Genomic DNA, 16,430 nt, shown 5'->3' with positions numbered 1-16,430 from the left:
GTAACGGCTGAAATTACGGGGATGTTTCAGCCTGAAAACATCCCCGTAAATTCAGCCGTACCGGCATGTGCAGGCGCTTGAACGCCGCGTCAATTACGGCCGTAATTAGCGCTGCTATTCATTGGAGTCAATGAATAGCGGCTCCAATTACGGCCAAAGAAGTGACAGGTCACTTCTTCTACGCGGGCGTCTATTTACGCGCCGTCATTTGACAGCGGCGCGTAAATATACGCCTCGTGTGAACAGACAAACGTCTGCCCATTGCTTTCAATGGACAGATGTTTGTCAGCGCTATTGAGGCGCTATTTTCAGACGTAATTCGGGGCAAAAACGCCCGAATTACGTCCGTAAATAGGCCGTGTGAACATACCCTAACAGAGACCAAATGAAACACGATTTTATCCTTGGGCATATTACTCAATCTAAAATGAAAACTATGTAATCCTAATACATTTATATCCATGACAATAAGCATTTATCAGGCAAAAGCAGGAGAAAAGACACAGCAAATGTGGCTGAAATCTAAATATGGATTGATACATTACACATTAATGTCTATAAAAAATAATAATCTTTATAGTGTGATTTTTGCATGGTATGTAGAATGCTTTGAACCTAGCATTTCTCTGTGGTTTTTTTTAATTTTGTTTTTTTGCAGGTGCCTAGAGATCACTAGCTGTCTGAGTCATGGAGATGCCATCATATTACACCAAGCTCCTTGGAGAGCTGAATGAGCAGCGTAAAAGAGATTTCTTTTGTGATTGCAGCATCATTGTGGAAGGTCGAATATTTAAAGCACATAGAAATGTTCTATTTGCCAACAGTGGCTATTTCCGGGCCATGCTAGTACATTACATTCAAGACAGTGGAAGGCACAGCACAGCTTCCCTAGACATTGTGACATCTGAGGCCTTTTCAACAATCCTGGATTTCCTATACTCCGGAAAGCTAAACCTGTGTGGAGAGAATGTCATTGAAGTTATGAGTGCAGCAAGCTACCTTCAGATGACTGATGTGGTTAACTTCTGTAAGGCATATATACGATCTTCACTTGACATTTGCAGGAAAATAGAAAGAGAGAGTTCCTTTGGACAAGCCGATAGTGGTAGTGATGGTCTTAATAGCGGAAGAGGTGCTGCTAGGTCAGTGCCAGAAAAATCATCTCGGGGAGATTGTCAGAAAGATCCCCCATGTGGGGACTGTAGTAGCTGCAACTCTGTGGAAATGGTAAAAGATCCTACAAGTATAGCCTCTCCAGGAGAAAAAAGTCCTACCAAAGTGATGGAACCCAAAGAAGAGTTTGACTCTGATGTGGTGGAAGTAACTGAAGGTCTTCAACCATATCAGATGCAGCAAGATTTGGAGCAAGGTGAAGAAAGTCCACAAGGTGGTTCTGGAGTGGACATACCGTGTAATAATTATCACATGAAGCAGTTTTTAGAGGCTCTCTTACGTAATAGCTCTGCTCAAAGGAAAGAAGACTCTGGGCACCATTTTCCTCGTGACTTTGAGTCACGGCAAGAGGAAGCAAGTGTGTCGATGAGCTCTATGATGGATATTCAAGGTGACTGGTATGGTGAAGATACAGGTAAATCTCTTGAAAGGTGTCCTTTTTTTTATATGTTTTCCTCCTTTGTGTCTACGGTTCTGTGAACGCTTGTTTGCCTGATATTTGGCCGGTGTAACAGGGCCTTTACTTTTACACTCCTGTAACCTGTTTTAACTGGTAGTCTCTTGATAACATAAGAAGCTGATATTGTGGAAAAGCTAGCACTATGAGAACTTGTTAAAATTATTTTTTATTTATTTTAATCTGATATATTTTCTGAGCAAAACAATGCAAATAACATTTGCCTTAAAGTGTAGCTAAACGTTTGACAAACTTCTGACATGTCAGAAGTTTGGATTGGTGGGTGTCCGAGCACTGATACCCCCACCAATCGTTATACTGAAGCAGCTGAAGCGCTCGTGTGAGTGCTTAGCCGCTTCGTGTCTGTTCGGCTTTTTCCGACTTTGTACGGACTCAATAAAAAGTCTGAGCCCGTACTCGGAGACATCGACTTTCTGGAAAAAGCCGAACCGACACGAAGTCTCCATGCTCGGACCCCCACCAATCCAAACTTCTGACGTGTCACTATGACATGTCAGAAGTTTGTCAAATGTTTAGCTACACTTAAATGTCCCTCCAGCCCCCACTCCCATACCACAGTTAAGGAAAAAAGAGGTACACTGTCAAAAATAGAGCATACAGATTAACTCACGAATATTGCATCATTATATACTTCAGACTTATACACTTGAGATGAGGGTGTTACAGTATTGTATCAATAGGTCACATGTATATTGTATTAGAAGACATCCTATCTCGGAGCAAGATAGCTGATGCCAGGCGTGGTTCGTCCAGCCATGGTGCTCGTAGTTTTTAACATTTATGAGGTCTACCTCATCTAGCATACACACCTTTTTCCATTTGAAGTAATGTATTAACACAACCAATAAATTCCTTCCTTGTTGGAGGATCCTTTGAAAGCCGAAATCTTTTTTTTTTAAATAAATCTGTCTTATTTGATTTTGAATAACTTCTGATTTGTTTTTTATTAAAAAAAAAAAATTTTTTGGACATACAGCTTCTATGTATTCTGTATACATAGAAGCTGGTTCCTGCTGTCACTGAAGCAGTCAGTCTTGCTAACCTACCCGATTGACCGCAAGACTCTGCTTCTATGTATGCAGGTTACATAGAAATTGTATCTCAAAAAGTAAAAGTTTTTATTTATTTTTTTTTTGTTAAATCGAGACCAATAGAAAAGTTGTTGAAAGCATTGACTTTTTTTTTTTGCCTTCAAAACTGTTTATAGTTTTTAAGGACATTAAAAAATCTGTCCTACTACCTGCTTTAAAAAGAACATAGGTTATATAAAATGCCCTATGAAGGAAATATAGTTGTGAAAAGCACTTGGCGTCACTCCATGAAACCTTAGCAATATATTCGAAAATAGAAGACCGCTGGTCCCAGGCTAAGGTAAACTTTCTATTTTTGTTTAGCTGCCAACGGACGGGATGTTAGTAATCCAGATATGAGAAGCTTATAGAGACTGGAAATTTATTTATATGGGGCTGCCGAAGATAGCGCTCGGCAGCCCCATAGAAATGAATGGAGCGGTGGTCGAGTATGCGCACTATGCATTTCTATGGGGCTACCAGGAACTGCAAGGTAAGCCTGTTCTCAGCGGTCGGACCTCCACCGATCAGATATTTATCACCTGTTCTGTGGATAAGTGATAAATAATCATTATGGGAAAACCTCTTTAATCCTGAACTGGTACCCAGAGAGGCTAGGATATCCAACACTTGATCAGTCAGTATCTGTAAGTCCCTTGCTTTACTCTGGACAGTATATGAATGCCTTATCAGAAGGTAAGTTGACATTTATTTTACAATTTTAATTTAATTAAATAGGTCAATTGGTACAATATGCTATTAGAACAAATTTGCTATTTGGACTATGATAACAGATTTTTGCAAATTATTTGAAAATTGTCAAATGTACCAAGCCACCTGGTTTTGAGCAGAAAAAAAATGAGTGCTTGCAAATTCTTTTTCAGGGGATGTCTTAGTTGTACCAATCAAACTACACAAGTGTCCTTTCTGTCCATACACGGCCAAGCAAAAGGGCATTTTAAAGCGTCATATTCGTTCACATACAGGAGAGCGACCATATCCTTGTGAAATTTGTGGCAAAAGGTTTACACGACAGGAGCACCTGCGCAGCCATTCTCTTACTGTGAGTATATGCGTTGCTATATGTAATCCATTACCCCCTCCCCCTTGCGCTTTTTTTTAAAGTTTTATAAATACATTGAATCACAATGAATAGAATTAGACTCTTTTTTTTTTTTTTCTGTTGATAAAAAAACCAAAAAAAAAACTTTGTTTATGTCAAAGTGAAAACATCTCTACTAAGTGATCTACATTCACAATTGCAAAATAATTCAATGCATAATTATTTCCCACCCCATCACTATAAAGCTCTCATAGACAAGAAGACTGCAGCACTTAAAAATAAAGTCCAAATGTGACTTTTTTCACCAGGATATGTGCAACATTTAACCCCCATGAGGCCTTTATCAAGGACCTTATGGAGGTCGAAATGTTGCATATGTACTGGTAAACACCTCATGTTTGGACTTTTATTTCGGAGTATTGCTGTCTTCTATAATTGCTATGTGGGTTGTCAAGAAAACAGGATGTCAACTACTGTGCACCCCTTTTCTAAGTGAGTGCTGCGGTTTTCCTTTCATACTCTTAAAGCTGGCCATACAAGTTAATTAAAAGTTGCCTGAAGCTGCTTATTACAACAGGATCTGTCAATGATCTATTGTGATAGGGACACTTAGGGTATGTGCACACACACTAATTACGTCCGTAATTGACGGACGTAATTCGGCCGCAAGTCCCGGACCAAACACCGTGCAGGGAGCCGGGCTCCTAGCATCATACTTATGTACGATGCTAAGAGTCCCTGCCTCGCTGCAGGACAACTGTCCCATACTGAAAACATGATTACAGTACAGGACAGTTGTCCAGCAGCGAGGCAGGGACTCCTAGCATCGTACATAAGTATGATGCTAGGAGCCCGGCTCCCTGCACTGTGTTCGGTCCGGGACTTGCGGCCGAAATACGTCCGTCAATTACGGACGTAATTAGTGTGTGCACATACCCTAAGGGTACTCTTACACGTCCCAACGTAGGCCATGTAAACGAGTGCCCATCAACGAGAAAGCACGTTGATCAGTGCTCGTTTGCTCCCTTCGCAAAGACATATGTATGGGGACGAGTGCTTATTACTACAATCGCTCATCCCCATACACTTCTATCATGTTGGCAGCACATCTCCTTGTTTACACAGAGAGATGTCCTGCCGACAATGATAATAATTTAGGCTGCATAAACTATAAAACCAGCTGGTGAACGCTCGTTTGCCTGATAATTGGCCCATGTAAAAGGGCCTTTAGCCTGTCCTAGTGGTTTATCTCCCACTTCCTATTGAAATAAACACATGTAGTTATGTATGTGGACTTCCTGACTTTCCGACGATGGCAGATTTGGGCATGTTGGATTTCAACATGCCCAATCCTTTATTCCCGTTGGAGTAAGGAAATAGCCTGATGGTCACGACAGCTATTTCTTAAAGGGGTTCTCTGTATCGGACAATCTCTTCTGGGACACCAGTAATCAGCTGTTGGCTCTGGGGAAACCTGGCAGTAAATCTTCCATTTCTCTGCAGCACCACCACAATAAGGCGTTACACAATGTCCATTTAAAACAATGGGATATCTGTGTAATACAGTACAGGTCCTCCAGAAAGAGACGTTCTCTGTAACTGCTTTCTACACTGGACAAGAGATGAGGATCTTAAACGGGGACCCCTCTGTATTATTGCAGTTCCCTAATAGAATATGTGAAAATGGGTTTTCGGAACTGGACAACCAGTTATATGTATGGCCAGCTTAAGTCGTGATTGGAACAACCAAATGGTTTTAGAAGCCAAATCACCTTACAAGTCATAATAGTATGAATACTTCTGTACCTGGAATAATGTCCCACTGATCAGTGGTGGATTAAGTAGACCCTGGGCTGTTCCACAAGCTTTGACTTCCCCATCGCTGCTCTGCCGTGTCTGCAGTGAACACCACATTCCTGTTCGAGCATTGACAAATGGTTGTTACAATTCCCCTAGTCAAAAGGCTGTTTCCCTACATACTGACAGTCTCCAACCATGGCTGACAATATCACACTGTGTAGGAAAACATTCTCTTGACAATGGGAATGGTAACACGCATTTGTCTATTAGTCCTGGGTACACAAAGAGTTTTTGTGGAATACAAGGATTTCCTACAACAGACATGTCCGGAAAGGGGACCAATCCTCTATAGTTTCAGTGACTCACAAGTGACGTCTTCTCTGATGGGAGTCGTTCTCTTTTCTTCTACATCTGACACAGACCATTATGGCGACTTCTCCTGATATCTTTGCTCCTCGCTTCTGCAGCCATTTCCATCCTCTATTGAAAAACACAAATTCAGACACCAGGGCCCAGGCCCATACATTAAAGGGGTTGTCCGGGCACCGACTGTCTTTTTCTCAGACTAATAAATTCGGACCCCAGACTAGATTATAGAATAAATACAGACCCCAGACCTTCTAAACTATTGCAGTCCACAGACCATACACCACCCCCTAAACAAATACAGACCAAAGAACAAGTACCCAGAACGAGGCTCCTTAGGAATGCATTGAGAGCATGAATAAAAAAAAAAAAAAAAAATGTGGAGTGCTCCTTTAAACACAGACCCCCTAAATATAGACACCAGACCTCCTAAATACAGACCTCATAAATACAGACCCCTTAAAGAGGCTCTGTCACCACATTATAAATGTCCTATCTCCTACATAATCTGATCAGCACTGTAATGTAGATAATAGTGAGCCAGGACGCGATGTCTATTCACACTCCCGACACTTCGGTAAAGTTTGTGTGGGACTTACTCACACAGTACAGCGAGCTCACGTCCTGGCTGGAGGCAATGTCTCTTCACTCTCAAGACACTTCAGTAAAGTTAATGTGGGTGTATGTGACAGCAAAGTGTGATCTCGCAAGATCACGCTGTGCTGAGTACAAATGGAGATGAATGGAGGGAAGTGTATGACGCTGATTGGTCAGTGTCATACACTTCTCTTTACAACCCCCACTTGGTCAAAAGTTAAAAAACGCCCAGTTGTCCATTAAGAAACTAATTAGCATAAATCTAAAATTGCTCATAACTTGCTCAAAAATGCTAATTTTTCAAAATATAAAAAAACAACTTATCTACATTACAGCGCCAATCAGATTATGTAGGAGATAGGGCACTTATAATCTGGTGACAGAGCCTCTTTAAGCAAATTAATTCCCTTCTACTTAGTAGCTCACCTCAGTCTTTTCTGTGGAGTCTTGCTGCTGTTCAAGGACCTGCGTTCTTGTGTCCAGCAGGTCTCTTAACAGTAGTAAGAACTGCAGGACATGCACAATGCAGTTTTGTTTTTGCCGCAATTTGTGGCAAAAACGTGACAAAACTGTACTTTGGGCGGTCGGTCCCGGGCGGCTGCCCAAAACGCCCTAATGATCCTTTCTTGCTCCTGATCAGTTTCCTGGGCAAAAACAACAGTGAAGGCAGAAGAAGAATCCAAACAACTTCATGGCAGTGTTATTAAAAAGTACCATGTTTGGGCAGGATACTAGTACGTTTTAAAGTTCCGGAATATCTCTCGAAGTAAAGTTGAAGTACTCTGGGAGATATAGAGATATGCACACACCCGAGGGGTGGGGCGGTTTGTTAACAAATATCCTATTGCAAAGCCCTCTTTTTCTTCAAGTAGAAGAGGGCTAAATAAAAAAACACAAATCCCAGACAGCCCTAAGTAATTTAAAAACGGAAAGGATATAGCACAACTGTTAATGTGCCTAAAGTAGGTTGTGCTCTAGAAACTAAAGGGCTTTGCAAGGAGGGCAATAATGAGACCGGTTGTCAAGGGACCTTTGTCAACACTGAAGAAGTTTAAAAAAACGTTTATAGCTAATGGTCTGTTCCCATCAGCATTGGCTTCCGTTCATCCATTCCGTCACAGGAACAGCCAAACGGAAACTATGGCTTCCGTTTGCATTACCGTTGATTTCAATGGTAATGCATAGTCAACTACGCTATTGTTTTCGTTTGGCATTCCGTTCATCTGTTCCTCTGACAGAATGGATGAACGGAAACCCCAAATGGAAACTGACGCTGATGTGAACAGGGCCTAAGATGAGAACTTCAGCTTGTTAAACGTGCTCATACTGATAAGTAACGCTTTGGGGATTTAACATGCTCTGGAAAACGTGAAGCGGCAATGAGTAGCAAAATGAAGGGAATTCCATACTGCTGCATTCTGCAAGAGGACTGTGACTATTTATTTTCCAGCCAGCAGACTCCATACATAAAATTGTGACTGGATTTAAAAATAGCTGTTCACTCACCACGCCAAACAACTGGACAGAGCTTGAACGCTTTAGTGCGGTATGTGTGAAAGATGTGTCCACCCATGCAAATCTGTATTTGCTGCCAAAGATGCCTCTACTAAATACTTGGAATAGTGATATTTTGTAGTGACTTGTTTTACTTCAAAATGAAAGATATTACAAGTTTTTATTTCTATTAAAAGTTATGCAAATAAAATGTTAAACAAGTCTTGTTTCTATAACCCTCCAATTTGTCACCTTTATTGATTTGAGAACTTGTACGGATACTTTGTACATGACCATATATTGAAAGGTATAAGCACTCTCAATCTCTGCTGTTACCCTGTGAATCTTCCAGCAGAATGCTCCTAAAACTGCCTGGAATGGGTGGCCATAAAGAATCCGCATTCTCAGGGGGTTTCTCTGCTGTTATTGTTTCGCTTCCACTTGCATTTGTAGTGTTGGATGAGTTCTATTCACCTAGTACTAGATTCATGTTAGGAGAAATCTACTTCACTGAACGTAAAAATGTTACTAATATCTATGCGACTGTACTTTTCTAGGTTCATCGGTCCAACCGTCCCATCATCTGTAAAGGTTGCCGTCGTACTTTTACCAGCAGTTTGTCTCCTGGTTTGAGGCGTTTTGGCTTGTGTGACAGTTGCACGTGTGTCACGACTACAAACGATGACTCTCAGCATCCGAGCCATACAGAAGCCGCATCAGACAGCATGGACAAGGATGAGGGTGATGGAGACTGGCCAATTTACATTGAGTCGGGTGATGAGAATGAAGGTGCGGAGGAGGATGTTGAGGATAAAGAACAAATCCACAGGGAGGTACTGATGTGATGCACAGAGAAGATTCTGCTGTAACCTCTTTACACAGGCCATCTAGGTAGCATCATGCTATAAAGCGTATGCCGTCCTTTATCTGCCACTATTCAGCATCTTGGTGGTCAGCGGGTTTTATGCCGCCTTGGCTATGCACAGTGCTGCTAGTTCAGTAGCAGCAGAACATTTTCTATTTTACACTTGTTTATTTAAGTGCTGTGCACTAAATACCTTCATCATCCAACATGACTTTTTAGTTTTAAACTGCATCTCCCAAATTGCTCTGCCATTCTTATTCCCACAAAATGGTTAGCAAACTGGTGAACGTAGAATAGACCATTCCAGACTGTATTCAGTTATCGCTCTAGGTTCGACGGAAATTGTCATTCAAGTAAATCTCATGAAGTTTATCGGGAGAAAGGTAAAGTATCAGCATCTTCAGATATTCACACTAGCCTGGACTGAACATGCTAGTTAGAGCTTGTTAAATATCTCTGCCTTGCAAATGAATGTTCTCTGAAGTGATGTAATGGAGTAAGAAAAACAATATGTGCCTCCGTAAAAATGATGTTTGCATACATCCACCAGCATTTTCAAGTTGGCATCCAAGGATTCTGTGCTTTCTGGAAAAGATAGGAGCAGCCTCTCTTATTACAACATGTATTACATGACATGTTTATCAGACAGATGGTAACGTTGTATGAAGGGCTGCACAACTCCATGTTCTGCTAAAGATAAAGCTGGAATTAGACATTTTTCTCTTGGAATGCTCACCATTGCGTCTGTTCTACCAATACCATCATATACAAGAAGTTGAAATCCTCAGAATTAATAGGAACTAATATTGTAATCATGACATGTACTTGGCACGTTTACACTGAGGTGCACTAAAATAACCAGGTGATCGATGCTCAGTGCTTTATCAATTGTATACAAAATAAGCTAGCTGTTTGTGTGTGTATACGGATGTAGCCATCTTCAACTTGACGGCTACACCGGATATATATATATATATCTCCGATGTAGCCGTGAAGATGGACACACACACACACACACACACACACACACTCACACTCACACTCTTTCTAGGAATTTTGACTGTAGCAGCAATTATCCAGGATATGTTGCAGATCAATGTGGGGAGGGTTTGGTTGTCTCCTTGTGATTACATGAGGATAAGACTTACTGGAATAGAGGAAACACCAAGATCTCAGGATGTCCATTGGAGGTGATGATAGGCGTTAGAATTGGGTACTTTCAGGAGTAGTATCCATAACTCTACACTAGTCTTGTAAAGCATTTAGGCAGGACAATTTTAGTGTCAAAATGACAGCTGTATTACAATTTAAAATATAGCATTTCAAATGTCACATCTCGTGAAGACCATTGCTGGTTCAGTGCCTGTACAAAGTATGCATTGCTGTCATACATTGTGGGAAATGTAGTGCTTTAAAGGGCAGCCAGTGTAAAGAGAAAAATAATCATCTGCCCTAATACAGCTACAGCAGTATATGTTTTGTACGTGATGTCAGGGCAACAGAGCCTTATATTATCTTATGTATACCCAATATGCAGCTTTGGAGAGATGTGCCTGGGTCAGGTTGCTTCCATGCATAGCCCCTTCCCTACTGAGTTCACTCAAACGCTGGTGTTGAAAGAGATAAAACTAATAGCGATGGAGGGAGGCCCAATTCTCCAGGAAAAACTCACTTGTCCAGTTTTTCCAAGAAAAACACATTCAACGCAGAAGATTTTTCCGTTCCTTCTATGTAGATTGGTCTAAGTTCATATGGTGTTAAAAATGGTTGTGGCCACTGGCACTAACCCGGTTGCCTCGATTCTCACAAAGGTGTCATCCGAGTTTTACAATTTAAAGGACTTGCACATATAGAATACAAGCTGTGAACGTTTTCATTACCTGTTTTATTTGGTGATGTGTTTTATTCACCACGCACTGCAAGTTGTTGTAACGGGACGCATATATGTTCTGGTGTATATGAGCCTTTAAGGGGGTTTTCCCACCACAGACACTTATGGCATTTCCACTGAAGTGCACTCGGCTGTTTCCCTTACTCACGTAGACGGTAATGGGGACTCACCAGGCAAGCATCCCAAGGGCCAGTGGGGTCCCAGCGGTTAGATTTATAGTAATCTGACTTTTTGGCTTATCCTATGGATATGCCATAAAGATTAAAATGGCTCTGTCAGGTCTCCAATGCTACCCTATCTGAGGGCAGCACAGTATAGAGGGGCAGTTGCTGAGCTCAGAGATCTGGTTTTCTATGATTTTAAATCTATATTTTAATGTAAAAAGCTGTTGAAATGATGCAGGACTCATATACAGAAACTGTGAGTCCTGCTTTCTCCGCCCACAGAGAGTCATTGACAGCTTTTCTTGTGTATGAGGTTTAGCAGGACTTCAGAAAGTAGATTTTGAGAATTTAAAATGTCTATACACATTCGATTAATGTCGGCCAAAGATCTAATGTGCATGGCGATGTTCGGAGTCTTTCCTCATCGCAGATGTTGGGGAGATAAAGCTCTGGCTGTTGGATTTCAACATGCCCAATTCTTTTGTTTGCAAGGAGATAAGCCGATCCCAGAGGTGTCTGGCAGCGGTTTCTCCTTTCTATTGAGAACACATTCACACTCTGCCTAGTTGACTGTGTATGTCTATAGGGAGGTCGGGAGGAATAAATGGTGGAACCTTCAGCTGCTAGCTATCTAAAGTATATCTCCAGCTTAAAGAGGCTCTGTCACCACATTATAAGTGCCCTATCACCTACATAAGGAGATGGGCGCTGTAATGTAGGTGACAGAAGTGCTTTTTATTTAAAAAAACGATCTTTTTTCACAAAGTTAGGAGCGATTTAAGTTTATGCTAATGAGCTTTCTTAATGCCCAAATGGGCGTACTTTTACTTTCGACCAAGTGGGCGTTGTACAGAGGAGTGTATGACGCTGACCAATCGGCATCATGCACTCCTCTTCATTCATTTACACTGCACTAGCGATATAGATATATCGCTATGTGCAGCCTCATACACAAGCCCTAACATTACTACAAGTGTCCTGATAATGAATACACATGAAATCCAGTCATGTGTACTCAGAATCCTGACACTTCTGAATCTTTTTTTTGTGGAAAGGAGTGCATGATGCTGATTGGTCAGCGTCATGCACTCCTCTGTACAACGCCCATTTGGTCGAAACTTTGTGAAAAAAGATCGTTTTTTTTTAATAAAAAGCATTACTGTCAACTACATTACAGCGCCGATCTCCTTATATAGGAGATAGGGCACTAATAACGTGGTGACAGTCTCTTTAAAGAGGCTCTGTCACCAGTTTATCAATTTCCTATCTCCGAATAGGCGCTATGATGCTGATAACTAGTGTGATGTTTAAATAAAAAAACAACTTATTTTTTGCAGAGATATGAGCATTTTTCTAAATATGCTAATGTGGCTCTAATAGCCAAATAGGAGGTGACTCTTTCTTTTCTCTCTCTCTGTTTTCTGTGTGACGCTGTCCAATCATCATTCAGCTTCTCCCCCTTCCCTGCCCAGCAATACAGTGTGATCATATAATATACAGCTTCCATTCCCAACTGTGTATTCAACTGGCGAAATCTCCGGCTGTGTCACAGCTAGAACTGCGATCCTGGTGTCATATGAAAGATTAGAATCTCCTCTTTTATATGCCACTTTTATAAGCATGTTCTAGGTGGTCCACAGCCGGAGATATGGCTGTTTAAAGTGATCCTCCTTCCCTCCAGCCTCAGTCTCTCACACCGTGTGAAGCAGCTTCATGCTGATGGGACAGTGTCAGAGGCTGTGAGGTAGCTCCACCTCAGGAGAATCGCTGGTGTTGACACCCACTTATCTAATAAAGGCTCATTGACCTATTTAGAAAAAAAAGCTCATAACTTTTATAATCATGAACGTTTTGGGACACCGTTTTCACTAGCATTATCAGTGTAAGGCTATGTTCACACAGTTTTTTGCAGGCAGAAAATTCTGGCTCAAAATTCCACGGGCAAAAAACGCAGCAAAATACGCTTTCTCTGCCTCCCATTGATGTCAACGGGAGGTAAGATACGTAAACACCCGAAGATAGGGCATGCCACTTTCTCACGCAAGACTGTTTTTCCGCTTGCGGGAAAAAAACGCCTCTGCCTCCCATTGAAATCAATGGGAGGCATTTTCGGCAGAAAACGCGCCAAAAAACTGACGCGGTTTCCGCATAAAAAAAACTCTGTGTGAACTGGCCCTAACAGCACCTATGAGATTAGCTAGGAGCATTACTAAACTAGTGACATAGCCTCTTTAAATAGGCTCTGCACTTGAACAAACTTTTCATAAATCAATAGTATAAGCAAATATAAGAAACTTTGTAATGTACCTTATTACAGAAAATGCCTATTTCTCCAATTATCAGGCTGCTTCCCCCGCCTAAACGGTTATTTGATATATATGGATAAATGTTTCCATCAAGTTCAATGAAGGGATGGGAGAAACGGAATGGATATGGGTAAACTATAGAACTTTTGATTTACCCCTATTGATCCAGAGGAAAAAATACAGATAAGGCATTAACCAAAATATCCCAAGTGGCGAACATACTGGATCAACATTCAAACAAGAATTCTATAAATTGACATGGGTGCTTATATATTTTTTAAGTGTTTTTATCTCACCCCAATGCTGGATTCTCAGCTACGCTACTCATGACTGCAGTTTAATGTTCTCCCTGCTGCTGCTTCTATATGTATGATCGATAGCGATAGGAGAGCAGGATTCTCCCCTTTTCTGTGTGTCCGGTGTATGGGAGAGATTATAGTAGTTAGGCTTCGCCCACTATCTTAAAAAAAAAGCTGAAAATTAGAGCACAAGCCTGCAGAGGGGGAAAACTGCTAAAAAGCATCACATAAAAGTCCTATATAATGGCCAGAAACAATGTTATTCCTCATGTACACATATATGACCGCTTATTCTGAAAAGTTAGGTACGCCTCAAGTGTTTAAACCGCTTTTTACATGAGAATCCTGAATGAAATCATAGAAAAAAGAGTCTGTGTCACCAGATTATAAATGCCCTATCGCCTACATAATCTGATCGGCGCTGTAATGTAGATAACAGTTTTTATTTTATTTTGAAAAACGATAATTTTTTAGCAAGTTATGCGCAATCTTAGATTTATGCTAATTCGTTTCTTGATAGACAACTCGGTGTGTTTTTACTTTTAACCAACTGGTTGTTGTACAGAGAAGTGTATGACGCTGACCAATCAGTGACATACACTCCTCATTGTTCCAGCCCAGCTTCTTTCACTGCACAATCACACTAAGGCTGGGTTCACACGAGCACATTAACGTCCGTAATGGACGGACATATTTCGGCCAGAAGTCCCGGACCGAACTCAGTGCAGGGAGCCGGGCTCCTAGCATCATAGTTATGTACGATGCTAGGAGTCCCTGCCTCTCTGCAGGACAGCTGTCCCGTACTGTAATCATGTTTTCAGTACGGGACAGTAGTTCCACGCAGAGGCAGGGAATCCTAGCGTCGTACATAACTATGATGCTAGGAGCCCGGCTCCCTGCACTGTGTTCGGTCCGGTACTTGCGGCCGAAATACGTCCGTCAATTACGGACGTAATTAGTGTGTGTGCACATACCCGAACAATGAGGAGTGTATGACACTGATTGGTCACTGATTGGTCGGCCTCATACACTTCTCTGTACAACACCCAGTTGGTAAAAAGTAAAAACACGCCCTGTTGTCCATTAAGAAACAAATTTGCATAAATGTAGTATAAAATTGCTCATAACTTGCTCAAAAATTATCGTTTTTCAAAATAAAAAACACTGTTATACATTACAGCGCCATCAGATTATGTAGGAGATAATTTGGTGATAGAGACTCTTTAAGCTTGGCGACTATCCTAGGCTGCCCTCAAATAGGGTATCATAGGGGACCTGACAGCTATTTTAAGGGAATAATTCTTTTAAATAGAATAATGGCTTCTTTGCCTAGATTTTGTACCAAATAATTAATTGAAATGTAATATTCTCTATGAAACTAACAGCTGGCTATGAACTATGAGTTTCCACATAGTTTTTTATATTTTATCAGAACTGTATTTTTTATGTAATCGTCTTGATACTTACTTTTATTTGAGGCATGGCAGCTCGAAAGAAATTCCTCTATCAACAATTATTTGACCATAGAAATCCCTCTATAGCCATAATTATTTGACCATAGGAAGTTTTCTTTTGTTTAATCCTGCGGTTTTTCCTGTGTTTTTCTTTGAGTATGAATATATCTTACAGAATCTTTTTATATGGACAATGTCTTTACTATTTACAAATTCTGCAACTTTACATGTAAGCTCCTCTTTGTATGTATGTGATGTTTTAAATATCTTTTGTGAAGAGTAAAGGGGATAACCATTAAATGTACGTTCTAATTGTAAATATGGTTTTAAGTAAAGGAGTGTTTTTACTACAACTCCAATGCATGTAAAGGTAGAACTACAACGTCATTAAAGAGAACTGAATCCACTTTTACAAGTGACTGGACCAAATGTCAATGTCTTCTATGAAATTTAGGACCATGTCGATTTTTTTTTTTTTTTTTTTTTTTTTTTTTTTTTTTTTTTTTTTTTTTAATTTTATTTCCAGTACTCACAGGTGAAAGATGAAATATTCGCTCTCTCTCATTCTCTCTCTCATTCTCTCTCTCTCTCTCATTCTCTCTCTCTCTCATTCTCTCTCTCTCATTCTCTCTCTCTCATTCTCTCTCTCTCATTCTCTCTCTCTCATTCTCTCTCTCTCATTCTCTCTCTCTCATTCTCTCTCTTTCTCTCTCATTCTCTCTCTCTCTCATTCTCTCTCTATATTATATTATATATATATATATATATATATATATATATATTCCTCACAGCATCTTATCATTTAATTGTAAATTAGGACTGAACTTAATTATGCAAATATAGTACATACTTGATATTTATTATACACCTTGGCTAATAAATCCATTCATTAATGGTCTGTCTTTCTTCCATCATAACTCACTCACCTGTGTATGAATTTTGTTTTTACATCCCCTTGTCCTAGCAATTTAGATGTTTGTGATAGGGCATTCTACTATTGGGGTTCACACATACTGTTTTTGGTGGGGGTTTTTTTTGGCCAAATGCTGCAGCCAGAGGTTACCTTAAATTCTCTAGTAAAATATGTGAAAGCTTACATACACAGCTTGGTTTGTGGCAATTTTGGGGTGTTTTTTCCTAAATGCAGCAAGCACTAAGTATGATGTTTTTTTCCCCACCGTTTTATTTATAGGACTTCAAAAACACCTGGAAAAACATTTGAGCACATGCTTGTCCTGTGCCTATCTCTGCAGTCAGGGCAGAAATGATAACTGATGGGTTGTGACATGAATCCTAGTACACTCAATTTTGGCCCTGCACATCTAGAGCTGCTGTGCCTAGCAATGCAAAACGAGCGCTGTAACGAAGACTGTGGCCCCTTCAGTTAGTTGATTGGCGGGGGTGCCGGCA

The 16,430-nt window shown here is 40.6% G+C and overlaps 1 protein-coding gene across 2 annotated transcripts in view; it reads left to right on the top strand.

The window, feature by feature from the left end:
- Positions 1–14,287, top strand: part of ZBTB8B (zinc finger and BTB domain containing 8B) — a 33,753-nt gene extending 19,466 nt beyond the window's left edge. The window contains exons 3-5 of one of the 2 annotated variants that reach the window (XM_075853128.1): positions 667–1,588; positions 3,606–3,784; positions 8,599–14,287. In XM_075853128.1, the coding sequence (XP_075709243.1) occupies positions 688–1,588; positions 3,606–3,784; positions 8,599–8,886 (1,368 nt within the window). In that variant the 5' untranslated portion in view covers positions 667–687 and the 3' untranslated portion in view covers positions 8,887–14,287. Of the gene's footprint in view, positions 1–658; positions 1,589–3,605; positions 3,785–8,598 lie in introns of both variants that reach the window. The other variant, XM_075853127.1, reaches the window with a different exon arrangement.
- Positions 14,288–16,430: the final 2,143 nt, after the last annotated feature.

The sequence above is a fragment of the Rhinoderma darwinii genome, chromosome 2 (genome assembly GCF_050947455.1).
Source record: "Rhinoderma darwinii isolate aRhiDar2 chromosome 2, aRhiDar2.hap1, whole genome shotgun sequence".
NCBI classification, from domain to species: Eukaryota; Metazoa; Chordata; class Amphibia; order Anura; family Rhinodermatidae; genus Rhinoderma; species Rhinoderma darwinii.
Note: the sequence above shows the minus strand (reverse complement) of the source record. Positions and strands in the feature narration are given on the sequence as shown.